Below are 27540 nucleotides of genomic sequence, written 5' to 3'. Positions count from 1 at the left end.
CTTCTGTTATATTTTTTTAAAGTGACCATTCATGTTCAGTTTTATTTAACTGCCAGTTATGAATTGGTGCATTAACTTGTAGTGGAGAGGGGGTACATCTTTTTGTATAGTAAGGGTTTGTGTTTGATTCATCTCACCACAAATACCTCTTTTTCTGAGTATAAACGTTATGAGAGGAACTATTGGGAGCAAAATGTAGAGAACTTAGTAACATAATCGGTCAGGCTTTATGAGTACCTATTGAGTAACCTATGCTAAAATCATGTTTCTGCCAGTTGGCAAATCACATGAACACTTCCCTGCTCTCCTTATATCGGAAAGGAAATCCTGACTCTGTTTCAAGTACTCCCGAGATGGAGCAAAGAGAAACCAGCGTTTCAGCACCGCCGATAACTTCCAGAACCGGCTCCATTCCTTTGAAGACCCCTGCCAGAGGTTCTGAAGGAGGATGGTTTATCGACAGGACTCCAGGTGGAAGGAAAGACAGCTTTTTCTTGGACCTATCAGAGGAGAAAAGTAATAATAAGAAGCCAATATCTGAGATAGAGGTATTTTTGTAGTGAAATCTTAACCCATGTAGTTACTTTACAGTTTTTTCGTTGAATATAATATTAAGCAGATTCTTGTGTTAAACAAAAGACATAGGAACTTTGAAATACACGTGCAGTTTCATCTCTGCACTGCTGCCATCAGTCCCATCCTAAGCCACACCTCTGCTCTTTCTTTTTCCTTTTTTAAACCAGTAGGCCTTTTCTTTACTACAGTTTAGAACTCCTCTAGTCTTTCTTGCCTTAACTATTGGAATAACCTTCCAGCTGGAGATTGCTTCCACTCTAGTTCCCCTAGCTTATTCTTCACACAGAGGCCTTTCTTGTGAATTAAGTCAGATCGTTGTCATTCTTGTACTAAAAACCCTCCAGTGGCTTCAGTTAGTCTAAAATCGAGGCCCTCGCGATTGCTGGCGAAGCCGTGTGGTTTGGCTGCCCTGCTGCCTCCAAGCCTCATCCGCGGCCGTCCTTCACACCTCCCAGCTTCCCCTGAAACGCATGGGCCCCTCCCTGTTTCTGGAGCCCACCAAGCACCCTCTCACTTGGGGCACTTGCACTTTTTCTCTCTGCCTGGGACATTCCCTAGCTCTGTGGTCCCCGCCACCATTTCCTCACAGCTCTTTATGTGTCATCTTCAGAGAGAGGCCTTTCTGACCTGCGCACTGTTTCCTGCCCCTGCTATAGCCCTTTTTTTAACGTCCTTACCACCACCTGACTTGTGTAATTGTTTAGCTGATTTTCTGTCTTTGTCTCTGTCCACTGAAATATCCGTTCCAAGAGAGCAGGGACTTTGTTTTGTGTAATAATGTGTCCTGGCTAAAACACGTCTAGCATGCAGTTGTCAGTTTGTTGAATTAGTGCCTAATGAACTTTCTGAGGTGCATTTACTAGTGTGAGTTAAAGAATTACTACTTGGGGGATGTATTACGGAAAGTCGGTAGTTGTAGGAAGGAGGGAAGATAGCTTTCAAACCAGCAGTGTGGTTTATTTTTACTTTAGGGTAATAGCTTAAGGGATCCAACACAAAAAGATATACTGTGAAAATGTGTAGAATAAGTAGGTGCCTTGTTTTTTTAACCTTTAAAGAAGAGTGAAACTTGGAATTACCACATATGGAACATACTGGGCATCATTTTTAACTGCTTCTTTTTAATGCTTGGCAGAACGAGAGGAGATTTAAAATAGTCTGTCCCACAGTAGACTGGCTGTATTTGCTCTGGGCTTACTGTCCAGTGTGGTTAAATGCTGGCCACATGGGGCCACTGAGCACTTGAAATTTGGCTAGTGCAAGTGATGAACTGAACTTAAATTTAAAAACTAATACTCGATTCAGTTCTTGACAATTCATTTTTAAGTATGTTTGGGATGACTTGGGTTAGTGAATCTACTTTTTCAGCTCTAAATTTTCTGAAACATAAAAGCAAGTGAAATATTTCCCATGAAAATTTAGTGCCTGACTTGAGATATGTTATAAGCATAAAGTACACATTGGTTTTTGAAGACTTACTACAAAGACAATATAAAACATCTGGCTAATTTTTTATACTGACTATATATTGAAATGATACTGTTTTGAAGATGCTTGGTTAAAAAAATAGATTATTAGGTTAATTTCCCTTTTCTCCTTTTTTAAACGGGGCTGCTAGAATATATATATTTACATATGTGGCCCATGTTATATTTCTCCTGGACAGTGCGTCTCTAAGTGGTGTACAAGAACCAAGCCTTTTGATTTGCCAGAACCTTTCCCCGTTTGAATTATTAATGAACCTTTTTCAAATCTCTTTGCATTAATTATCCAGGATTCAAAAGAGTCTTCTCTTTTGGAGAGTAATAAAAAAAGGAAGGGCAGGTTAAAGAGCAAAGGAGGCAAAAAGAAGAAAGAAGATCCTCAGGAAGTAGATGGAGAAATAGAAGCTGTCCTGCGGAAGAAAGGTGAGGTGCAGGTCTTGTGGGTGGTGGACTGGTCATCCCCTCTTCCAAGCAGATTTGCTTGGGGGACCTTCTGTGTGTAGAGACGTTTGTTAGAAAATGCTTCACTATCCACTGGACCTTTGTTTACTAAGAACAGTTAAATGTGAGCTACTGCAGCTTCACTGATCTTTTCACTTTCTCCTTTCTGGTCACCAGCTAATGCCGTAGGGCCAGAATTCCAGACGTCCAGTGTGAAGTTTGAAGATGTTGGGGGCAATGACACGACGTTAAAGGTTATTCCAATTCAGAGTTTTACCTCCAGTGGGTACTTTGCTGATCAGATATGCCCACCAAGCCTGCCTCTTTGTTTCTGATGGGAACTAGGTCTAGGAAAGGAGACTGGGATGGGGAGGAGGGCAAACTGAACTTGCACCCTTTGGGGTATTGAGGGACAAAAGAAACGTAAGAGCTTCCACTTTCTTAACTATAGCGTACATAGATACATGCTTTGTAAGTAATGTGATTTAAAAGTAGTAATAATAACGGTTCCTACTTATTTTTTAGTGTCTACTGTATTCCAGTTACTGTGCTAGCTACATGCAAGGTAGATGTTAGGAAATGGAAGCGCAGAGGTAATTATTGCTGAATTTCTATAGTCACATAGTAGGCACCAGAGCTGGAATTCAAGCTCAGGTCTAAGTCTGGAGCCTGTGCTCTCTCTACTGTATTTTGCTGCTCCAAAGAATAGGACATTTCATTCAATGTCGATTCTTTCTTGGGCCGAGAAAGACATCTTTGCTATTTATTTCCTGCCAGGAAGTCTGCAAGATGCTCATACACATGCGTCACCCGGAGGTGTACCAGCACCTGGGCGTCATACCCCCTCGTGGAGTTCTCCTTCACGGACCACCAGGCTGTGGGAAGACGTTGCTTGCACATGCCATTGCTGGGGTGAGGCTCGCCGACACGTGGTTGCTTTTGTTATTTTTGTTGATAATTGGTTGTTTTTTCTCTTTGATCACCTTGAACCAGATTTGTCATATTCTCAAGAGAACTGATCTCTTCATTTTCTTTACCTCTTTTATGCTGCTCTTTGTAAAATTTTTATTTTTTAAATATACCCAGTTATTTATATGGATTGGGTGGGAAGCAAAATCATATAGCTGTGAACAATCCTTTTTCTTAAATGCATTTACATTTTAGTTACTTCCCTTTCTCCTTAAGCCAGTGGTTCTAAAGAGCAGTGAAATAAGGAAACTACGGATGTATTTTTTTTATAGAGCTAAACTTATTCAGAATTTTTATTCAGGATCATTATCTTATACTTTTTAGGGTTAAAATATTCTTTCTAAAATAGATATTCACTTGATAAAACAGGTAGCACTCTTATTTACATCCCATCAGATTTTTCAGAAACTGTATTAGAAGGTAAAATGCAAAATGCCTGAGTAATTTCAATTTGAAGAACAAGATGCTATACTGCTTACTGAAAGATTAGTGCTCCATGAAACAAAATCTTTTGTATAGAACTTGATGGATTTGCCTCATTTATTCATTTGTTGAATAAATCTATTTTGTGACTGCTGAATGCCAGACATTGAAATACAGCGATAAGTACAACAAACCCAGTTTTTTTCTTTAAGGAGTTTTTCAGTCTAATGTGAGAGACAGACATTACACAGTCATCTGTACAAATAAATGTCTGCGTAGTCACAATTGTACTAAATGGGAGACCGAAGAAGCGCAGAATGCCATATGATCGTTGTTGGGATACCTAAGTTGAGAGTTGGCATCAAAGAAAATATGGTTGTGGAGTGACTTTCAAAATGGCCAGAAGAGTGAGTAGGACTTAGGCAGGCTTGTCGCCATTTGTGTGGGAGAGACAGTGGTGGTTTCTCTTCCTTTCCTTACAGAGCTGCCTCTTCTGACAATTGGCTACTTCCCTGGGTTCGGGGTAGAGAGATGCTGGCAGAGTGTGTGGGGGGCAGCTGTGTCACAGCACCTGCTGTTTCCTCCCTGACAGATAAATTTGTTTTGGCTCAGTTCCAAGTTGGGGAAAACATACCTCTTGAGAGTTAAGACCCTTTATTCAGAGGAGATGGTAACAGAGTTTTGTAGCGACATCTGTGGAGTGAAAACTAGTGGAGGGTATCTTGTCAATGTGTGTGAGTAAAACCATAGATTTTTAAATAAAGTTTTTATTGGACCAACACAAAAAGACATTCCTCAAGAAATTAGTCGTTTTTAAAATGTAATTTTGAGCCCTGGCTGGTGTGGCTCAGTGGATTGAGTGCTGGCCTGAGAACGAAAAGGTTACCGGTTGGATTCCCAGTCGGGGCACACGCCTGGGTTGCAGGCCAGGTCCCCAGTAGGGGGCGTGCGAGAGGCAACCAATCGATGTTTCTCCCTCTCTTTTGCCCTCCCTTCCCTCTCTCTGAAAATAAAATAAAATCTTGAAAAGGTAATTTTGAGAGAGGGACTGAATAAGCAAAAAGGAGGGAAGCTAAAATTTAAAAATTTGGTCATTCTTTTTCACATTTGTGTGTAGGAACTTGACCTTCCAATTCTGAAAGTAGCTGCCACGGAGATAGTGTCTGGAGTATCTGGAGAATCTGAAGAGAAGCTGAGAGGCCTGTTTGAACAAGCTGTGGTGAGTCAGCAGTGCCAAGCGTCGGGTGGCCACATTGCGCGGGGCCGTAGTGAAGATCCTGTTTTCTCTCGAGCTCGTATTTGTTACCCATTCACTGGCCCTTCTTTGCTGAACGTCGCAGTTTGCTACCCACGATGACTAAATATTTAAAGCAGATTTAATGATACAGACCATTGGATAAAATAATCTGTTTAATCTGAAACCAAATATGAATATCAGAACTTCTGGTGAGAAGTTCTGGTCTGTCACACCCAGTAGTGTATATTGAAAATAGGTTATCCTTGTGATAATTTACTTTTTACTTTCTACGATTTAGGTTTGCCAGGCAACTTGTGAGCAGTGTGAAAATTTTTAATATTAGAATCATCACATTATAAAGCAGCCATAGCAATGCCAGGATAAACTTTTCTCTATTTGCATAATTAAAGCTGTGAAAAGAAAATTTTGTCACCAGAGAATTACAGCTTGGATTTTATCCTAGTTGTAATTCACGTTACCAATTTGGATGGTTAAGAACTTCTGAGGAAGATGATATTTGTGTCCAATTAAAGTTTTCCTTTCAGTATAGTGTCCTGAATAATTGTGTCTACTTTCAAGTCTGAAGCATAGGTTCAAACCCTTGTACCACCATGTACTGCCATCTCAGACAAGAGATTTAACCACTCCAACCCCCAGTTTCTGTACTAGAAACTAAGTTAATAGTACTACTCAAATCTCATGGGGTGCTTGAAAGTATTAAAGGAGAGGATTCTTCTAGAACCTTCTGGGTAGTGCACAGTACATAACAAACGCCTGTAAACATTATGCATCTTGAGTGTCACCAACCACCACAGTGCTTAAAAACTACAGATGGGGGTGAGTTTAATTTTATGTCATTACTTGTACCCAGAATGGCCGGTGCAACTGCTGGAAGCTGATATGAAATTAAAAGAGAAATTGTATTTCAGCAGGGAATACTTTTTAAAATAGCAAGAATATAGAAGTTGCCTACTTGGTTTGATGTGTGGACATTACAAGGAAGATGCAGAGAAAGGGTAGGAAGGGTACTTAACCGTACAAAGCAAAGCTAAACTCTTTCAGGTGCTGTCTGTTTTCCAAGATGAGCTAGTAAATAATTAATAAAGTTTATGTTTGCAGTAAACACAATGATGAATGAAAGAGACAAAAATATGCCTTTAGGTGGTGTGCTTCTCTCTCTGAACCAGTTCTGAGCTTATTATTCTTTTCTTCCTCTTTTTTCTCATTCAGTTTTTCAGGCCATTGGTAAATAACTGTTGTGCTTATTTTCTGAGACCTTTGGTCTCTAAAACTTCTCTTGCAACTGGGTCCCCTACCGAGTCGTCAGAGGCGCCTCTCTGGGAACGTCGTCCTGAGGGCGACTGGGACGGGCAAGCTGGCGGGTCGGATCCCTTTCCTCTGGAGCGGCAGGGGCCCCCATGGGTCTGAGTCTCAGCCGGGCTGGCAGTCTTGTTGGCGTCGCTTCTGGCCACTGAGTAACCACGGATGAGCTGCGCTTTAGAGATACTTTACTTAAAGTATTTATCTTAACATCCATATTTTTTTCCCTTGTTTTTATTGTGGTAAATACGTTTACTTTATCATTTTAAACATTTTAAACTGTACAGTTCTATGACATTAAGGACACTTATATTGTTGTGTAACCACAGGACGAAGCTCTATCCATTAAACCCTAACTTCCCTTTTCCCCTCCCTCCAGCCTCTGACAACCACCGTTCTGCTTTCTGCCTCTATGAGTTTGACTAGTCCAGGCAGTGGGTGCTTATATTATATCTTAACTTACTCTACCCTAACTCTGTAGTCGATGTTTTAAAGAAGACTCCAGATGATGCATAGGAACTGGACCACCTTTCCTTATTCAGTGCCATCTGCAAATGAGCCACATGTGCTGTCAGCGGGGGGTGGCTGAGTTCTGGGGTGGCTGGTGGTGAGGGTGCCCAACGTAACGGCGTTTGATCGTGCGCTTAAGGCAGTGAAAGCAGTAAACAGCATGTGTGTTTTACCACAGTAGAAAAATGAGTGAGAGCCTCTGGTGCTTTTCAAATTCCTCTTGTCGCAGATTCTAGGGGAAAGCTTGGATGTTTTTATGTTGGTAGGAGCACACATAACATTGGTAGTAAGCTTAGGTCTTCTAATTAAAGTTTATAAACATATAATTTCTATTTCTTCGCATAGCAAATATGCCCCATTACAAAAGAATTTTGGTAGGTTTATCATCCCAAAACATGAATTGATGAGAAGACTATACATGTGCTGCATATGGAGTCTCTCCTAAGGCTCTTGCTTGTGTTACATCAGGTAAAAATCAGAAGTAACACATTGTGAACTGCCTTCTTCAGGGGTTTTTTTTGTTTTTGGTTTTTTTTAAGTGAATGATCCTTGAACTTTTAAGATTTTTAAAAATGTATATAGTTAACTATGCTGCAGTTTGGGAAATAAATTTATGGTTGTCTTTTGTGATATTTTCATTTCTAGTCAAATGCACCCTGTATCCTTTTTATTGATGAAATTGATGCCATTACCCCCAAAAGAGAAGTTGCTTCAAAAGACATGGAAAGAAGAATTGTAGCCCAGCTCCTAACCTGCATGGATGGTTGGTTTAAAATAATGGATTCGCTTTGAGATAGTAATTGTCTTTATTTTTAATAGTATAAATAATATGTGAAGATATAAAACATTCAAATAGAATAAAGCTCAGAGTAAAAACAAAAATCTTTTTTCTTTCCCAAAAGATTACATCATTAATGTTCTGCCTTCACTCATCTCTTACCTGCCTATTGTCATCAAATCACAACAAAGACATTTCCTTTCCGTTCCTCTTTGTTCAAAATTACTATTAGAATTCTGTTTTCAAAACACAAATCTTATCAGAACAACTTTCACGGCTTCCTGTAGACCCAGGAATATACTCTGAACCAACTTCCTTAGCAGCTTATTACCTGTGAGGGAATGGAAGCTTACACTCCTTGCTGGTCAACCCTGGCTCAATTGGGAGAAATAATGCTTATGAGAGTCACTGGATGCTACGCTCTGTGCCTAAAAATGTAACTGTGGGTTAAGCCAGAGCCACTGAAGACTTTATTGTGTCCCCCCAACCCCTCATTTCAAGGTATTGCTATGAGTCTGTTTGGAGACACATACTCCTCTGTCTTGCGCAGACCCCCTGTCGTTGGACTGCTCACCTGGTGCTGTCCGTCCTACCGTTTCTCCTGTGTAGAATCCCATTACTTGTCACTGCATTTTGATACCCTATCCCTCAGGGCTGGCCTGTTACCTCCTTCATCAATTCCATCATTCCCCTTCCATCATGTTACTGTGATGCTTTGTTTACACCTGTTAGGCGTCACAAAATCTGTCTTTTGTGTTCCTCAGTAGGTTGTGAGCTGCGTGAGGACCGTTTGTATTTATCTTCCTCACGTAGCAGACGTTCAGTAAATGTTAATTTATCTGTGTGCACTGCTTTTAAAGTGTGTAATAGTTTCTCTCTAACCGCTTAAATGACTGTGTAAGCATTATTGCCCTGAGTGTAAGAGTCTTGTTCACTCATCCTGTGTCTGGTTCCCACTAGATCTGAACAGCGTGGCTGCCACAGCCCGGGTCCTCGTCATTGGCGCTACGAACCGCCCAGACTCGCTCGACCCTGCCCTGAGACGTGCGGGGAGGTTTGACCGGGAAGTGTGCCTGGGCATCCCAGACGAGGCCTCCAGGGAGAGGTGCGCTCTTACGGGGGAAGGCGCGTGCCACTCTGTCGCCTGAGCGGGGCGCTTTGACATTGGGGGGTGAGAGAGGCGTTTAGCTTCTCGTCCCCTGCCTCTCTCTGCCTCCCTCTCTCTGTGTGTGTGTGCCAGTTAAATTGATTTGGAAAGGAAAAAAGCCACATTAAATTAATGCTTTAAGAACACAATTTATTCATAGGTAGGGTAATTGTTTTGTGCTGTTTTTTCCGTAGTAATGATGAACTTACGTATCCTTACTCATTGTCCAGGCTTATTAACAATGGCTTACGTTTTTCAGTTTGGCTGGTCAGCTTCAGGACAGTGTCCAGAGTATGGGATAGAGTGGTGCTCAGTTCACATGCAGGGTGACTCTGGCTACCAGACTTCAACCTGTTGCACTAACCGGCCCAAGACCACGGTTCTGTGAAAAACAACTAAATGAGAGCCAGCGAGTTGAAATCTGGGTTTTACTGTAGAACCGGCCTCTCTTAGTCGTGATGGGGAATGTCAGCAGAGCAAAGAAATGTCCGCTAACATGTCAGTAATTAAAAATACCTCAGGGGGCACTGTGTAGCAGTAGAAATTGAGGGAAGAAATGTTTTGAAATACTTTATATCTAGATATAGATATATCTATAAAATGGCTTTTGGCCTAGGTTAATGACACTAAAATTAGTATACACAATCACCAGCAGCTTTTAGGAAAAGTAGTACGTAGTAAAAGGAAATAGGGGGGCAGCGAGGAAGGGAATGCAGGAAGCAGGTGATCAGAAGGTGCTGTGGAAAGGAGAAGGGGTTAAGGAACACGCGTCACCCTTTCTTCCTCCTCGTACCCAACATGGCTTCAGCTTTTGACTGGTTGGCAATTTCTTCCTCAGCTACTATATTCATAGTCATCTACAAGCCTGTTACTTGCATTCCCATGTAGGTAATCTTTAAACAGCTACTCAGACGTTCAAGTTTGTGTACTGACCTGTTTATAATTGCAGTGAAATATTATTTAATATTGAAATTGTTTGCATGTATTCAGCAAACATGTATTGAGCATATTGTGTAAGTATATGCCATTCTGGTAGGTAATATGAGGAATATAAAGAATTATGAGTCCTTGCTTTCAAGATGTTTCTAATATAGGAAGGCCCTGTTCTTTAGCCCCTTGTTTAAGTGCGAGACTTCATGGTAGAGACACAGACACGGGGGAGCCCATCACCCCTACCAGACAAAATCTTTTGTCCATCTAGTCCGTATCCTGTCACCAGTGAAGTCCTTAAAGGGCTTTTGTAGATGGCCATATTTTGAAAAAATTCAGGCCTACAGGAAACTTGAAAAAATAATATAGTGTCTGTATGCACTTCAGCTAAGTTTACCACTTGTTAACATTTTTGCCATGGTTACTGTCATTATGTATATAAAAACATACATATATTTATGATTTGTGTGTATGTACTTTTTTTTTGCCAAGCCATTTGAACGGTAGTTGAAGACATCATGATACCAGCCCTAAATACTTCTCCCATGTGACTGTTTTACCATTTTTTGAAGAAGTAACTGTTCTAATATGAAATTAGAGATTAAAGTGCATATCAGCATAACTTTTTGTAATGAATACAATTAATAGTTTGAATTTGAAGCCTTTTATTTCCCGTAAATGTCTCTTTAATCTACTGTAAAAATATCCACATAAATCCTTTACCTTATTTACTCTGTAATACTGGAAAATTCTTAGAGGCAGACTAGTTTTAAAAAATCTACATTTTTATTCCTCACAACATTTAATATAGTTCGTAACAAAGCAGATATTTGCCTTAATACTTAGTGGAATAAAGTGGGATATGTGATAGTGATTTAGCATTTGCTGAATGAGCTGTTTGATCCCACACTGTACCCATTTCAATACCACTGACAAGAGAGGCGCAAGAACTTCAAATAAATGTATTCAGCCATGTGTTTTTACTCGTAGTTTAGGAATCTGAATTTTCTTCCCTGTCTTTTCTACAGAATACTTCAAACTCTGTGCCGAAAACTGAGACTCCCTGGAGCGTTCCCGTTTCGCCACTTGGCACACCTCACGCCGGGCTTCGTGGGCGCTGACTTGATGGCGCTGTGCCGGGAGGCGGCCGTGTGCGCGGTCAGCAGGGTCCTAATGCAGCTGCGGGACGCGCCGAGGGGAAGCCCGGAGCCCGAGGGTCGGCTGGCTGAGCCCCCTCGTAAAGCGCAGGTGCTCTCTGCACAGTTGCCTGAAACCGTCCTTTCATGTTCCGCGTTCCCGGTATCTTACATACAAGCAGGCATCAGTGTAGCTGCGGTTTATGATTTTCTGTGTCATTGACATTTTATCTTCAGAATAATTATCAGATCCACTCAGACTGTTTATTCAAAATTACAAATTATTTTATTATATCTTTTGGTTTATTCTGAACAAGTTCATTTTACAGCACTGATTATGAAATCCTAGAGCGGGCAGGGGCTGGCAAACCACGGCCCACCTGCCTGCCACCTGCTTTCATAAATGAAAGTTATCCTGGGACACAGCTGTGCTCACTCATTTACATACTGCCTGTTCTGCTTTCACCTTTCGCCGCAGAATTCACACAGGAGTCCCCCAGCACAGACATGGGGCCCACCCCTTGAGGGAAGTTGGCCGACTCCTGCTCGAGCATTGGGCATTCAGTTGTATTTTCTGGTTACCTTTCAGCTACGTGGATTAGAAGGTGCTGCTGTGATCAGTACCCTTGTCCCTAGCTGCAGGTGGCTCTGGAGGACAGGCCGTGTACTAGAGAGGGACAACTGTCAGTCCAGGATCAGTGTTAAAATTTTGAGTTTGGTAGATCCTGAAAACTCAAAACATTTATACAGCATTTGATAGTTTGCACAGGGATCATCTGTATATTATATAATTTGATCCATGTAACTGTGTCAAGTAAATATCATTACTTTCCTCATTTTTATAATCAGAGAAACTAAGTAACAGATTGTGAGTTGGCCCAAAGCCATACCCCTTCTGCTTTCCAGAGCAGGAACTTAGATCTAGGTCTTAGGTTTTCAGAGTTTTAGTTTTTTTCTTACTCATTTGGAACCACTCTTATATCTGTTAAAAATAATAATAAACTTACTCTTTTTATAATGTTCTATATAAATTAGGATTTTATAAATCAAATTATTCAGAGTTACTCTTTTATACTTATCCTTTCATATTCTTCACAAGGCAAGAAATCTGCCTTTGAAGTTCAAGACTTGGTAGGGCCAGGATAACTGCCAGCTTTCTGTTTAGTTCATAAGCCATCAAGGTACCATATTATGAAATTTTACTGCCATCAGAGAAACTTTGTTTTAATTTCATCAAAATTCAGCTGCTTCTTAAATATTTATAAATGAAAAATGGAAATAACACAGTTGTTGAAATGGATCTGTGCCAACTGCTTCTGTTTGCCACCGCTAGCTGGAGTGGAGGATACAAAACGCATTCTTCTAAATTTGAGTATAATTGGTGTACCTTTCTTTGACCAAAGCAAATGGTCTATTTAGAATAAAATTGAACATCTTGTGTCTGGGGGAAAATTATTAAAATACATAGAAGTTCACAATAGCTTACCAGAATATTGCAGTAATAATTTTTAACAGTATAAAAATAATGTTTTGACAAACTTTGTGCTTTTTTTTTTCCCTCTCAATTGCTGCCATTCAGGGTGAATTGCAAAGTCTGCTGATGTTGCTAAGAAACCAAGATCCCCTCTCAGAGGAGCAGCTGCAAGGGCTGTGCATTGAGTTGAATGATTTCATTGTTGCTCTGTCCTCAGTCCAACCCTCTGCCAAAAGAGAAGGCTTTGTCACTGTCCCTAATGTGACATGGGCAGATATTGGTGCCCTGGAAGATATTAGAGATGAGCTCACCATGGCAATATTGGTAGGTTTATCAGTAGCTAAATGCCATTGGCCCATATGATGGGTCAGTAATCATGTGTGTATGCCACGTTGTATGTCTAAATTGACTTGACTTTATATTTTCTTGTACATGTTCTGTTGTATTATTATTAAGCCCCCAATGATGGTTATCATTCTTCTGGGAGGTATTTTGGACTTACTCACTTGGTCATGCTAGGATTCTGTGACAGGTAGTAAAAATAAAAGTTTAGGTTTCAACTAAGACCAGATTGTTCAAGGAATACTTTCTGAACTCAGTCAAGCTCATAAGGGCCAAAACAGTTTAATAATGCCCATGGAACTTTGGATTTTTATTTACTCTCTTCCACTTTACTGATCTTTCCTTGGTTCATTAACGAAGTATGATCTATAGAGAGATGTGTAACTACTGAAAGAGAAAATACAGGGAGGTTATTACATTGAACAGTATCTCTGGCCTTTGATTATGTGGAGTGCTGCTGCTTCTGGTTTCTTTTTTTTTTTTTTAATTTTATTTTAATTTATTTTTTCAAACACATTTGTCTCTGCTTACCCCCCACCACTTTCCCTTGCCCCCTCCCTCCTTCCCTCCCTCAGCTCTTCCCCTTTGGTTCTGTTCATGAGTCCTTGCTATATATTCCTTGACTTTCCCCTTCCCTTCCTTTTCCCCGCCCCCCCCTTCCCTCTTGTCTCTGTTGATTTCTTTTCCTTTCAGTGTTGCTGGTCTTATTTTCCTTGTATCTTTGTATTGTTGGTTAGGTTCCGCTTATAGGTGAGATCATATGGTATTTGTCTTTCGCCCCCTGGCTTATTTTGCTCAGTGTAATGCTCTCCAGTTCCATCCATGCTGTCGCGAAGTTTAGTAGTTCTTTTTTTCTTTCTGCTGCGTAGTATTCCATTGTGTATATGTACCATAACTTTTTGATCCAATCATCTACTGATGGGCATTTAGGTTGCTTCCAACACTTGGCTATTGTAAATTGTGCTGCTATGAACATTGGGGTGCATAGGTTCTTTTGTATTGGCGTTTTGGTGTTCTCAGGGTATAGTCCCAGCAGGGGAATCACTGGATCAATAGGCAGTTCCATTTTCAGCTTTTTGAGGAAATTCCACACTGCTTTCCACAGTGGCTGCACCAGTCTGCATTCCCACCAACAGTGTACTAGGGTTCCCTTTTCTCCACAGCCTCGCCAGCACCTGTTGTTTGTTGATCTGTTTAGGATGGCCATTCTGACCGGTGACCTTTGATTAATGTAGAGTGCTGCTGCATCTGGTTTCTTAAAGCAGGACATGTCCTACAGTTTTTATAACCTAGAAATTTAGATAATTTTTTTTAAAAACCTTTATGTGTAAAACGTTTTCAGAACTTATCCTTAAGTATGGATCATTCAGGAGCAGGGACTTTTTGTTTACCACCATGCCCCTCATGCCTGGGGCAGAGGTAATCTCTTTGTGCCAGGCACTGTTCATATCTTCAGGCCTCGTGATTGTGCTGAGAGTACGTATCTGAAAGTAACTTAAACATGCAGCACAGAAGCCCATTTGTAATGGATCACCGTTGGGACTGTACTTTCCAGGCACCAGTTCGTAACCCAGATCAGTTCCAGGCCCTTGGATTGATGACTCCGGCTGGAGTCCTCCTTGCTGGTCCTCCTGGCTGTGGGAAGACTCTGCTGGCGAAGGTATGGTGTCAGTTCAACAGTATGTATTTCATTTCTTATTATTAGGTAGGATAATAGGAATTTAACTCTGAACGTTACACTGATACTTGCATATAATTTCTATTAGAAGTTCATTTTAGTAAGACTGACCGTTTTCTTCAGGGAGGTTTCCCTTTTTTTTTTCCCTTTTATTTCTCTCTTCCCCTCCCACCCATTCCCTTGTAACCATTATTTTACTATCTGACTTTTACATATTTGACTTTTTTAGGTTCCAAATATAAATGATTGTACTTGTCTGTCTTTGTCTCTCTGCCCTAGCTTAGCAAAATGTGCTTAAGGTCCATCCATGTCAGCACAAATAGAAGACTATCCTCCTTTTTTATGGCTGAATAATATTTCATTGCTTATATGTAACACATCCTTCTTACCCATTAATTTATTGAAGGGCATTGGGGTTGTTTCCGTATGCTGGTTATTGTGAATAATGCTGCAGTAAACATGGGAGTGCACATACCTTGTCAAAATCCTGTTTTTATTTCCATTGGGTATATTCTTGGAAGTGGAATTGCTGGATTGTATGGTACCTCTATTTTTAATTTTTCGAGGAAACTCCAGTGTTTGCCATACTGGTTCAATCAGTTTACATTCTTACCAACAGTATATGCATATTAGGATTCCCTTTTTACCACATTCTTGCCAGCGCCTGTTGTCTCTTGATGGCTGCTCTAACAGATAGGAGGTGATACCCCACTGTGGTTTTGATTTGCATTTCCCTGATGATTAGTGATGTTAAGCATCTTTTCATGTGTGTATTGACCATTTTGATGTCTTCTTTGGAAAAATGTCTATTTAGCTCTTCTACCCCCCACTTTTATTTTAATTACAAAAAGTACACTATTGAAAATTTGGAAAAGAAAAACATTTTAATCAACTATAATAACCCCATGAATTTTAACACAGCAATTATTTTCTGCCTATTGTATTCTAACTTTTAATGAGTGTTATGTAGTAATAGTTTGTAGCTGTCCTTGTTTGTTGTTTTTTGGGTTTTTTGTTTTTTGGTGTTTTTTTTTTTTGAAATCCTCACCCGAGGATGTTTATTGATTTGTAGAGAGAGGAAGGGGGCGAGAGAAGGAGAAACATTGATTGGTTGCCTCCTGTAGGTGCCAAGACAGGGGCTCTAACTAGCAACCTGGGTGTGTGCTCTGACCAGGAATCGAGCCTGCAACCTTCTCTCCAGCTGCCAGAAATTTGCTACATCTCTGTTCAGTCAGATTTCTGGTAGCTGTCCATTTGGAGCAGGGAATCTCACCGAGGACTCCAGAGATGGGCCTCACAGCTCGCTGCATCGATGAGCCCGGACAGCGTGTTACATGCATATGTACTTTTTACAGGGAGAGGGTTTGCCTCTTTGATCAGGTTCTCCAAAGAATCTAGAAACAATAGAAAATGTTCTAGAATGGCAGAAGTGAATTGTTACTATAGTAAAGTCATGCAACCACTTAACAAACAGCAGAATCTGGCAACTGAGAACTGGGTATAAAATTAATATTTTGGCTGATGTTGGTTGTTTTCTTTATTCATAATGACAGAATAATAAAATATTGCTAAACACTAGCACAGTAAAGTATAAGGAACACAAAGTAAAGGCATGTGATTGCTGGAGCCAACATACTGAAAATAATGACTAATAAGAAGGAAACTGAAAAGAATAGTAAAAATCACTGAGTTGTTTGGAGCTGTATCGTATGGAAGCAAACAGTGCCTGGCAGTGAGTTCAAGATTCACTGTCTTTATTTGTAAGCCAAAGAAGATTTCTAATAATTTCAGGAACTGTTGGGGTTTTAATGGGTTAAATTTTAGTTAGCTGGCATTTGGATGTTGAAAACTTAATGTAGATGAGTCAGACGTCATTAGACATGTATCCTGACTCTCCTTTACGTAATAGTATCGAGCGAGAGGCAGAACTTGGGAAATTGGCAGCAGGAAAGTCAGAGGTGGAGAGATGGGATAATCCTCCTGTTGAGAGCAATCTTTGCCTGGCAGAGCATGCATGTATTTGTTTGTTCAACAGGGCTTATTGAGCTACTTACTCTTTGCCAGAAATTGTTTCAGGTGCTAGGGATAAACTGATGAACCTATTCTAATGGAATTTATTGTCTGGAAGAGACAGGCAGTAAACAAGAACAATAAAATTACAGATTCAGCTAAGTCATAAAGGAAACAAACAGATTGTTGTGCTATATGGATTGGGAAGGCTGTTGTAGGTGTGGTGTTCAAGGGGTATCTAAGAGCCCTGAGGCGGCAGCCAGCCACGGGAGGGGCAAGGAAAGTGGGGGCTGAATGGCAGGCGTGCGAGTCCCTGAGGGGCTGCGAAGGGCTTGGTGAGGTCCGGCACCAGAGGACGGGCCCGTGGCTGGGGCCGGGAGGGACGGCCGTGTCCCGAGAGAGACGGCCATGTCCGGAAATAGAGGCTTGTAATGTTCCAAATTGGAACGGAAGATAAATGAGAAGTTGAGTAAAATGATACGACCCGATACACGGTTTTAAAGACTGCTCTGACCCCTGTGGAGATGGAGGAAAGCAAGAGTGGAAGGCAACCAGTTCGGGATTTTGCGGGGTTGGTTGGCTGGTTCGTTTTTTGCTTCTGTATGTCCAGGCATGAGCTAACGGTGCTCTGGATGAGGTGGTGGCAGAGCAGAGAAGTAGAATGTGTCCGGCTCATGTGTATTTTAACAATAAGCTAATAGGATTTGCATGTAGATTGGGCGGCATGACAAGACAGGGATCAAGGAAGACACTGAGATTTTGACCTAGAAACTGTATTTACTGAGATGGGAAGGAAAAGAATTTGGGTCTGAGGGCAGTTGGGAGAGCTTCAGGAGTCCTGCCTTGGAAATGATAGCTTTGAAATACACCTGTAGGGTCCAGATGGAGACGCCAAGGTCAAGATGCGGACTGTGGATCTGGAGCTCAGGTGTCAGGTTCTAAGAACAGGAAAGAGCTCTGTTACTGGACCATTTTGAAGTTCTGAGACATTGTACAGAGATTTCTCCTCTGCCTTCAGATTATAGTCCTTGGACTCTTGTACACATATAGCCATGTGTTCTCTTTGGCTTTGAACCATTGTTATTAATTGCAGTTTAATCTTTATTAAAAATAGCCTGTTGATACTGACCCTTGGTAAAGACTTAAACTAATGTTTTTACATTTAGGTTTACAAATGAATGAATGTTTTCATTGGGCAAGGCATTTCTTGATCCAGAGATGATGATTTTTCACTAGAATTTCAAGCAAGGGCCACACATGTATGCAACATTTACGTAAATATTTTGTGTCACTTTCACCTGATTTCTAGTCTTAGTAATTCTTAGGGAATTTTAGGTTAACATTTTTTTATCCATTTCTTTTTTTCTTTTTTTCCCATGTGTCTCCTCTCCTAATGGGAAAGAGGCGACTATGAAAGTGGGGAAATAGAATATAAGCCACAAGAAGTTCCTGTGTTATCACGTTATTGTTACTATTTTATTGTATATTCGTCTTATTTGTATATTTTTGTTTCCTCTTACTAGGCTGTTGCAAATGAGTCGGGACTGAATTTTATATCTGTCAAGGGCCCGGAACTACTAAATATGGTACGTCGTGACTGCCGCTGTTGTTTGGACAAGGGCGGTAATGCTCATTCAGATTACAGGGGAGAGTGTCCTCAGGTCTCTGAAACCATTGTCAGATTTTGGTAAAATTACCGCTGTAGGAGTGAAGAAATGAAGCCTTACACGGATGTACTTAATGTATGTACTTCCATAATTAAGACTGGTAACTTCTGAGCCTCCATTTTCTCACCTGCAAAATGGAAATAATCATCGTAGTTAACATTTTAAAGGGTTTACTGTGTACCATGTATTTGCCAAGCACTTCGCATCTAGTATTCTTTGACAGCCCTGTGAGATATAGATCGTTGTTTCTTCTGGTTCACAGATGAGGAAACTTAAGTTGGGAGAGTTCATATGACTGGTCAGAGTCTGCCAGCCTGGAAGCAGCAAAGGTCTGAGTCTGGGTGGTCTGACTCCTGGCTCTGCTCTCCTTGCCCTGTTGTGCGGCTCAAGTGAGTTCAGTATTAATGAACAAGAATAGTCTAGGGGAAAGAAATCACTGAAGTGCTATATGAGAACTTCTTTCAGCATTTAAGCAATTTGTGTCTCAAATCCAAGAGGCTGAATTTCGTACTTCCTATTCATCCTTATAAAAAGTAAAAATGCCATTCTGTAATAGACTCAAATAAAGATGGAATGAGAGTGGTATCCTTTGTTTTAAAGGGTTTTTTAAAATTTATCTCTCCTCCCATTTTTTGTTTCCTTTTATATGGTACTTTTCTCTAAAATAAGGGATTTATATTTAAGTATTTCCTGTGGTCCTTTTATGCACCTCTTCGCTTTTCTTGCACTTTATTTTGGCTTTCTACTGGAGGAGGCAATAGAAACGAGCCTTGGAAGGCAGGGGATTGATGGGGCAAGGCTGGAAGAGAAGCCTGTAGCCAGCGAGGGAAGGGCCTTCCTGCCAAGCTAGCCAAGGTTTCCAGATAAACCTTCCTGCCAAGGTTTATCTAGAGACTATCAGAGACCTAATTGAGGCTTGCTTTAATAAACAAGAGTAATTTCTTAAGACAGTGTCATGTTTACAAACTTTTATTATGCAATGTTTCAAATGTAGAATGTACCATGGGTAATCTAATGAACCCCCAGTATCTATCACACAGCTTCAAAAACCAAACCAAACCAGCACACTCGAAGCCCCCTGCAAACCCTTCCTAACCCTGTCTCCCATTCTCCCCCCGTAGACCTTACCACAGTTGTGAATTCGGTGTTTGTTACATCTGTGCACTTCTCTCTACATTTGAAATAGTGAAATATTTACCAATGAAATGTCTGGGATTTTCTTTAAAATAAGGAGAAAGAAAAGTGGACATAGATGAAGCCGCGGTGGTCGTGAACTGAGCCGATGACAACTAAAGCTAGGCGGTGGCTGTATTTAGGGTTCAGTGTGCCTTTGTATCTTATTTCCTATGTTTAGAATTCTTTTATAAGTAGTAAAGCAAAAACAAAAAACACGTTATATAAATGGTACATGTTCTTTTGTAGCAGCTATGATACTTTTGTTCAACATTGTATGTATAATAAGTATCTTTGTTGATAGGGTTACCTCTAGTTCATTAATTTTCTGTGCGATATTCCATTAAATGAATATAACTACACTTAAAAATCAGTTTTTACTTGATCAGTATTTAGGTTAAACATTATATACACATATCTTTGCACATATATGTCAGATATGTCCCCCCTAGGGTATATCCTGAGAAGTAGAATTGCTACATCTTATATATAGCATGTACACTTTCAAAAACATTAAGTATTACCAACTTTTACCCCAAAGTGGCTGTTATACTTTTACTAGCTGTGAATGGGAGTTCCTTTTGTTCCACGTCCTCATCAGCTCTGGTGATGTCAGATTGTTGCATTTTTGCCAGTCTTATGAGTATGAAATTCTGCTCATTGTGATCTGCTTTGTTTTTTAGGGGTAGATAGGGGGAGAGGTCTGTGGAGGAGTCCAGAATGACTGTGAGAGATTCGATGATCTAACAAGAAGGATGGACATCTTGGGGTTAGAAAGCGCATTTGCTCTAGGCTTTTGAGGTTTAAGGTACCATTCGGAGGGCACCCAGCAGGCAGTGGGGAACGGCGTCTGGGAGCTCCGAAGAAATCTGGGAGTCAGTCTCAACCAGGTGGCACCTAAACCTTGGGAACAGAAGGCGTCTGCTAGGGTGATACATGACGGAGCCCTGGGAGACACCAGCAGGCACAGGGCACGAAGGAAATGCTGGCAAAGGAAACGCTGGCAATTGGCAGCAGGCCGAGGACGCCCAAGACTTTCTAAGCCTGGAGACCCAGGGAAGGTCATTCTTCAGCCTTGTCAGTGTAACCAAACGGCATGGAAGAAACCGGCCGCAGGACTGTGGACTTGGTCCTTAGAGGTGATCAGTGACTGTAGGGAGAGTATTTCCAATAATTGTGTTTACAAAAGCCAGATTGTGATTGAACACTGAATGGCAAATAAGGAATTAGAGATAAGCTCATTTTGGTTGGCTGTATCTGAAGTCCCTTTGCCAGCTCTATTGATTGCTCACTTCCATCCCCGTGTGAGGCTCTCCCAACCTACTGATACCTTTTCTTTTACACTATCTACTGAGTACTTTGGTTCAGCATTCCAAGTATAATTTTTGCTGAAGTAAGTTTTTCAGGAAACCAAATAGGTGTACTGTATTTGAACACTGCACAGGATGTTATGATCAGAGAAAAATTTGAAATTGTCACGACTTCTGCTTTCCAAGAACTTTATGATATAATCCAGTGAAGGGAGAAGAGCTCAGAAGTTATAATAGTAGAAAGTGCTGTAAGAGCAAAGGAGAAAGTAATGGGAAGAAAGATTAATGGGGATCTTTTGAAAGCAAGAACTATTTGGGGGTGGATTGAGAAAGCAGTTCAAGTAAGGGAAGCAAAATGAACAAAAGTACGAAGCAAAATAGAGGATACATGTGAGGGAAAGGCAGTTCATTCAATGAGAAATTGAATGAGAAAACAAAAATACTTTAATCGCTGTCATCTGTGATATAGTCTGTTCCTTTATTACTTTATTATGACCATACAATCATAAAATAATATCAGAGATACCTTATGATATTGGTGGCACTGGAAAGATGTTTTCAGATTCTGTTTTACTTAGCAGTTTTATTACAGCAGAACTGCTTTTCTTATTTAACTAGTTTGAAATTTTACAAGAACAACTTCTTATGCCTAGGTAAAAGTGACACCATATTCTTACATATAACCTTTTATTTTAATTAGTGCTAATGTTAGAGCTGCTAGTGAATTGCTGTGTTTCTTGACTGATGTCAGTGGTTTATAGTTGGATTAGATTTGAACGTGTGTTATGCATAGGAGAGCTGTTAGCCTCCCGGGCGGCTCCGTGTGCCTCTTGTGATGCTGTATGCCAACAAGCTCTTCCTTTAGCAAAGTGACATGTAGAAATGACAGAAGGACAGTAAATTGTCCCGTTTTCATTTAAAATACTGTTGGAAAAATGCAGATTATTGCTGAGTATTTTACATGCATAAAGCTTAGGAGATCGCTTCTAAAATAGAATTACGAGATTTGTTTTGACCTAGAGAAGACCTCACATTGCATTTAGTCTTCATTTTATAAATGAGGAAATTTATAAGCTTAAATAATAGCTAATTTTATTAAGTTGAACCACATACAGATGGTCATTTTTAGAGGTAAAAAATGGATGAATGCTAGTAATTACATGTGCTTCAACTTAGTACTTTTCGGACTCTGACATATAAATGTCACTTCAAACTAGTTTTGCTGTAATTTGGCACAGACCCCACAGGTGAACTCTCTCTCCATTCTGTTTCCTATCTGTACCCCTTCAGTACGTCGGTGAAAGTGAGCGTGCTGTGCGGCAGGTGTTTCAGCGCGCCAAGAACTCCGCCCCCTGTGTGATCTTCTTCGATGAAGTGGATGCCTTATGCCCTCGGAGATCAGACCGAGAGGTTGGTATCATAAATTCGTGATTCAGAGGGTTTTTTAGCATCACGAACCTTTTATAAGTTCATAAAAAGTTTATACAAAGTGTAAGCAGTTCTTGTAAAGTCATTCCTTGAGAACATTGAGACTCTTTACGTAAAGAAACCTAATAATTTGAAATCAGGGCCAAGGGATAACCATTGTACTTTTATCAAACTGTGTGTGTGTGTGTGTGTGTGTGTGTGTCTTCTTTTTTTTTTTTTTTTTTTTTAGTTGTTTGCTTGCACGTATCTGATTCACACAAATGAGTAGTTGGGAATGGAAATGATACTGATTTTGAATAGCCTGCCTTGTTATCTTATCATTCTCTTCAGTTAAATGAGTTATTGAGGCAGGAGAAGACGTAATTTAAGACATGCCCTCTCAGCAGGGTTAGGTAATACGCACCAACTCAGCACCAGTGCACTCTGGGCAAGGTATGAAGTTGGTTGGCATCGAACACCACTCGCATGGCTACACTGAGTCACAGTTCCTAGAAACTCCAGCACAGAGAGTGTCCAGAAACAACTCTTACCAGGAGAACTGCTGTGTAAGAGATGTGAGGATAGTGAGGCACGGTATAAAGACTATACAACGTTTTTGAAGCAGATAGCAAAGACCACTGAATAAGTACGTTTATTACAGGATGACTGAGGAAGTGATTGTGTATCTTTTGTGATTTATTTTCAAATAGTTATTCTGTGTGTATATTCTTAGGTAGTGAAGCATTTATTCAGTACCTCGTTTCACTTAGAATCTCCAGAAACAGTCGAAAGTTGGAAAACCAGAACTTGACTGAGCGTGACGCTCACCGCAGCAGCTTAGTTCCCTCATCCAGCGGTCACCGGGCCATCAGTCTCGTCACCAAATATCCTCATCACGGCCTTGTGTGGGAGTGATGTCGGTGCGCAGGGCAGCGGTCCTTCGTGTCCCCTGCCAGCTGTCACATCCCAAAATTGAGTGTGCAGCCTAGAGCAGAGGCGCCCCGCTCCACTCGCCCCCCAGTCAGCTGGTGCAGCCTGGTGCGCTCTGGGTTTTCCTGTGGCCGCAAACAAAGCCTTCGTTTGCTGACGGCCCCTTCCGTTGCTTTGCCGCTCTGTTACCAGCTGGTAGTTGAAGTGTGGAGGGCGGCCTGCCCTGTCCCCTCATCTCCTGGCCCTCAGAGGAGTCCGCAGCCACGCAGGCTGCGGTCCTCACTGCGGCTCCCTCTCTGTGGGAGGTCTGCCAGCCCGCATGTGTACATTCTAATACTTGTGTTTTACCCCTTAACATTTTCACCTGGGGATTCTGAAAATCCTTGGAATTTGAATGTATCCTTTTTTTATTATACAAGGTGTATATGAATGTATAGTTGTGAGAAATTAAAATAAATACAAGTATAAGAAAAGTGAAAATCTTTCCATTTTCTCCTCCCTATAATTCTTCTTGGATGGGTTACTTCTGCTAAAAGTTTAATGTTTAGTATTTATCATTCTAGAACTTTGTCCATAAACCTAAAAGCATGTGTTTTTTTTTTTAATTTTATATATAAATGTGATTATTCTATCTTGATTTTCCCATGCACTTAAGAGCTTTATTTTTTAAACTTGCGCATATATTCCACAGTCTGGATATAGAATTATTTATTTAATAATTCCCCTGTGTTGGACATTTACATTATTTCCAGTTACTTCTCTTACAAACAGAACCATAGTGAATATTCTTGCCACATAGTTTTGTGCACGTGTGGGAGTACGTGATTGTTTCAGAGGCAGGTTTTCAGGATGGAAGATGCATGCGTATTTTATTTTGAAAGCTAATATAAGTCATCCCTCACATACACTACTGGCTTCATACTCCCAACCAACCGCTTGTAAAAATAACCATTTCCTCCGTTTTTCTCAACAGTGGGTAATGCCCATCTTTTAATTTTTGTCAATTTTATTGGCAAAACAGGGTATTAAATTTTAGTATTCATGTCCCTGATTATCAGCAAGGTTAATTGTCTTCAGTGATTTTGTATTTCACCTTCTGCAAATTGCCTGATCGTATACTTCAATCCTTTTGCTATTGAAGTGTTTTTTCTTTTTTTTTAGTTATAGGAGCTTTTATATGTGGTAGAAATTAGTTCACTATCCAATTATGTGTGTTAGTACTATTTTTCCCAGTCTTACTATGTATCTTTAATTTTTTATTATATACAATATTATAATTGTAATATAGTAATGTTTAGTAACCTTTTCCTATATTGATTCTCAGGTTTTTGTCATATTTAGGTAGGATGTTTTGTTTTTACTTTTACCCAGTAATTCCATATTTTTTTTAGTATCATGGAATTATAATCCCATTAATCTCTTAACTATTAGTGTTGTCTCTCTAAGCAGTGATAATAAGGTGCATCTTTTTCTTTTTCTTTTTTTTTCTTTTCTTTTTTTTTTTTTTTTTTTTGAGAAATCAGTGGGTTAAGCTCATTACCACCTCTGTACAGAAGAAGAAAGGCAGTTCATGGCAGAAGGAAGCACAGCACCACTTTTCTCATTTCCTCCAGTGTGCATTTTAAGAACTTCTATAGCTCAGTGATTTGTCCTTCTATTTACCAACCTCCTGAACCTTTCTCTTACATGTTGCCTTGAGGTAGCTGTACTTTGTACTGTGTGCTTTAAGGAAAAAAGAAAAAGACAGGGCATCCCAGATGAAACATCTGCGGTGCCGGGGAATCTGACCTGGCCTTCAAAAGTGGAGTTGAGGTTTGTCCAAGGGGAAATTCATCGCAGCTGTTACTTCTTGGAATAACTCAGTGGTATAAACTTGGGGATCAGATAGATCTGAGTTAGAGTTTCATTTCTACTCTTGCCCAGCTGTGAGACCATGGACCAGTACTCGACAACCTCTCAGCCCTGGTTCCCTATCAAAACTGTGGCTAAAATAATAGGCATGCTGGGTAACACGGGGCTGAGAACATGTTTTATACAGTACTTGGCTGTACAGTAATGACTGGTCAGGAAGTGATCATTGCTCTCTCTTTTGACAAAAGCTTTCACTCAAATTAGCAAGTGTATTATTTTGTATGGCCAAAAAAAAAAAAAGAAAGGTGATGTATTTTTCTTTTCCTGGGGCTGATGGAGCTCTGTTTAATTTCTTTTTAGACGGGGGCAAGTGTCCGGGTGGTGAATCAGCTACTCACAGAGATGGACGGCCTGGAAATGCGCCAGCAAGTTTTTATCATGGCAGCCACTAACAGGCCAGGTAGGTCGGCAGGGTGTGGAGCAGACGCGTCTAAAAACCTCCAGCATTCAAAAATCGTAAAACTTACATACATCCTGGTAAAGGAAGAGTACGTTTGGGAAGTCCCTTCTGGATTCATAAGTTGAAATAAAACCTTAGGAAGCTTTTATGTAAGCTATAGTAGAAAACATAGTATTGTTGCCTGGATTCCATGAGTTACTTGTTTTTTTGCTCAGAAAGTTCTCTTGTTGGCAGAGAATAATGTACTGTACACTTTTGACCACGAAAATACTAATCAGAATTATGTCCCATGGTTTCTCTCAAGCTTATAGGAAACCACGTGAGACTCTTGTCATTGTATCTGAAGGCTGGAGACAGGTTTTTAAGGTTTAATACTGGAACCGTGTCCCTATACTTGTGGTTAACTATTATTTAAAATTGTTTACAAGGACTCAGGGGTTTAGAAAAAGGCTCAAGGCTTCAAAAGTGCTGGAGGTGGCTTTTACTCTGGGTCCTAAATTCTCTTTATATTGCTTAATGCCTTGCCATTTGTAGGAGCCACTGTGCCACAGCTGCTCCTACACTGGTACTTGTGGTGTTAACTGCGTCTGACAGCAGTGATGTGACCATTTAATTCCTTCCATGGAGTCCTCATTTGTCAAGCTGATACAATTTTTTCATTTTCTATAAGTTACTATGGAAACTAAAACCATCATGAATTATATGCCATTTTATTGTAAAATGAAAAATTGTGAGTTGTTGTGGTTTATACTTTGACTCTGGTAATAATGAAATGCTCCCTTTAGAATCAGACAGAGCAAGCCTTGAGTTCTGGCTGTAGCAGCTCATACCTTTGCAACCGGTCTGGCACCAGCTGAGTGGGTTCTCATTCAGCTCTGACTCCAAGCACCTGGGATCAGTGTGCGCCCCTGTAGTTAGGGAGTCCCCTCCCAGACTGCCCACCTCCCGTGCCAGCCGCAGCGGTATCTCAGGACCAGCCTCCTACCATCCAGGGATTCCCATGACCCCCTCAAGTTCAGTGGTTCACTAGAACAGCCAAGAGAATTCAGGAAAGCCCTGTGTTCACAGTCACGTTTGTAAAGGATACTCATGCAGGGACACCTTAGAGGGAGTGCAGAGTTCCAGTGGCCTCGCCATGGAGTCAGGGCACATCCCATACACACACTCCCCTCCCCGCACGTCAATGTGTTCTGTAACTAGGCAGCTCCCTTGAGCTTTGATGTCCAGTGTTTTTATTGGGGTTTTATTTTGTAGCCACGATTGATTGAATCATTGTCCATGTGACTAAAATCAAATCTTCAGCTTCCCCTTTCCTCCCCAGAGGTCTGGGTCCAAGTTCCAACCCTCTAATCACATAATTTGGTCTTTCCGGTAACCACTGCCATCCTGAGGTTATCTTGGGGCCGGCCAAGAGTTATCTCATTAGCATAACAAAGACTCCCAACAGGAAATTCCAAAGATATTTGAAGCTCTAATCCAAGAACCAGGGACAAAGAAACTAAATGTATTCTTTATTATACCGCATTCATCTTGTGCATATATTACATCATCTTGCTAACCATCATTTCTTCATCTATAAAATGAAGATAATAATACCTAATTGGCAGGACTGTCATAAAGATTAAGTGATGTTGGTAATCTACCACTTTGTGTGGCAAGTAGCTTTTTAGTAATTATTACTGTCACATGCAATTGCAGCACTAGCAGTAGGAGCACTCATTAGTTCATAAAAGTCACAGCCTCCTTAGGAGAAACCTTGAAGGTCTCTCAGATTTGGACTGAATCACCTCCTGGCTTTTCAAAGTAGATAACACATCTTTTCTAACAGATTTCAAGAAGACAGTCTCAGGTCCGCTGTCTAGAATAACCTTTTCTGTCTTTATCTGCACTCATCATTGGTCAAGTTTGTTTAACATAAAAACTCTTTTAGTTTAATCTCAGTGGATTAGAAAATAATAGGTCCTTCAGTGTCACTAGATTGTACTTAAGTCCTCTCCTTTAAAACAGCCCAGGGCCTCTACCTTTCCAGGTGGCTTTTCCCATGATCTGTTCATTCGCCTTAGAATTCTTTACGGCATGCCCGTCTCCTTAGTTGTAAACGCAGAACTGAATATAATTTTCTATGTTGACTTTAACCAGGGACATGAATGACAGATGACTCACCACATGGTGCTGGAGTTTTGTCCTTTCCGGTGTCCTGGAGTATTGTCACCTGCCTGCTGCACCTTACTCATCCTTTTTGCCCGTGTCAAACCCTTTTGCACTGAAGACCTACCTTCGTCTAAAA

At 40.6% G+C, this 27540-nt stretch overlaps 1 protein-coding gene across 1 annotated transcript in view; it reads left to right on the top strand.

Annotated features, from left to right (window-relative positions):
* The window catches only part of NVL (nuclear VCP like), a 53948-nt gene that overhangs the window by 8483 nt on the left and 17925 nt on the right, over positions 1-27540 (top strand). The window contains exons 6-18 of the mRNA XM_054576642.1: positions 276-548; positions 2351-2483; positions 2679-2755; positions 3279-3413; positions 5011-5112; positions 7606-7723; positions 8699-8843; positions 10844-11063; positions 12531-12749; positions 14323-14427; positions 17979-18041; positions 21896-22015; positions 25154-25253. Coding sequence (XP_054432617.1) covers positions 276-548; positions 2351-2483; positions 2679-2755; positions 3279-3413; positions 5011-5112; positions 7606-7723; positions 8699-8843; positions 10844-11063; positions 12531-12749; positions 14323-14427; positions 17979-18041; positions 21896-22015; positions 25154-25253 — 1810 coding nt within the window. The remainder of the gene's footprint in view (positions 1-275; positions 549-2350; positions 2484-2678; positions 2756-3278; positions 3414-5010; positions 5113-7605; positions 7724-8698; positions 8844-10843; positions 11064-12530; positions 12750-14322; positions 14428-17978; positions 18042-21895; positions 22016-25153; positions 25254-27540) is intronic.

The sequence above is a fragment of the Pteronotus mesoamericanus genome, unplaced genomic scaffold (genome assembly GCF_021234165.1).
Source record: "Pteronotus mesoamericanus isolate MK-2021 breed Mesoamerican mustached bat unplaced genomic scaffold, CSHL_Meso_final contig_347, whole genome shotgun sequence".
NCBI classification, from domain to species: domain Eukaryota; kingdom Metazoa; phylum Chordata; class Mammalia; order Chiroptera; family Mormoopidae; genus Pteronotus; species Pteronotus mesoamericanus.
This window is presented reverse-complemented; position numbering and strand designations above follow the sequence as displayed.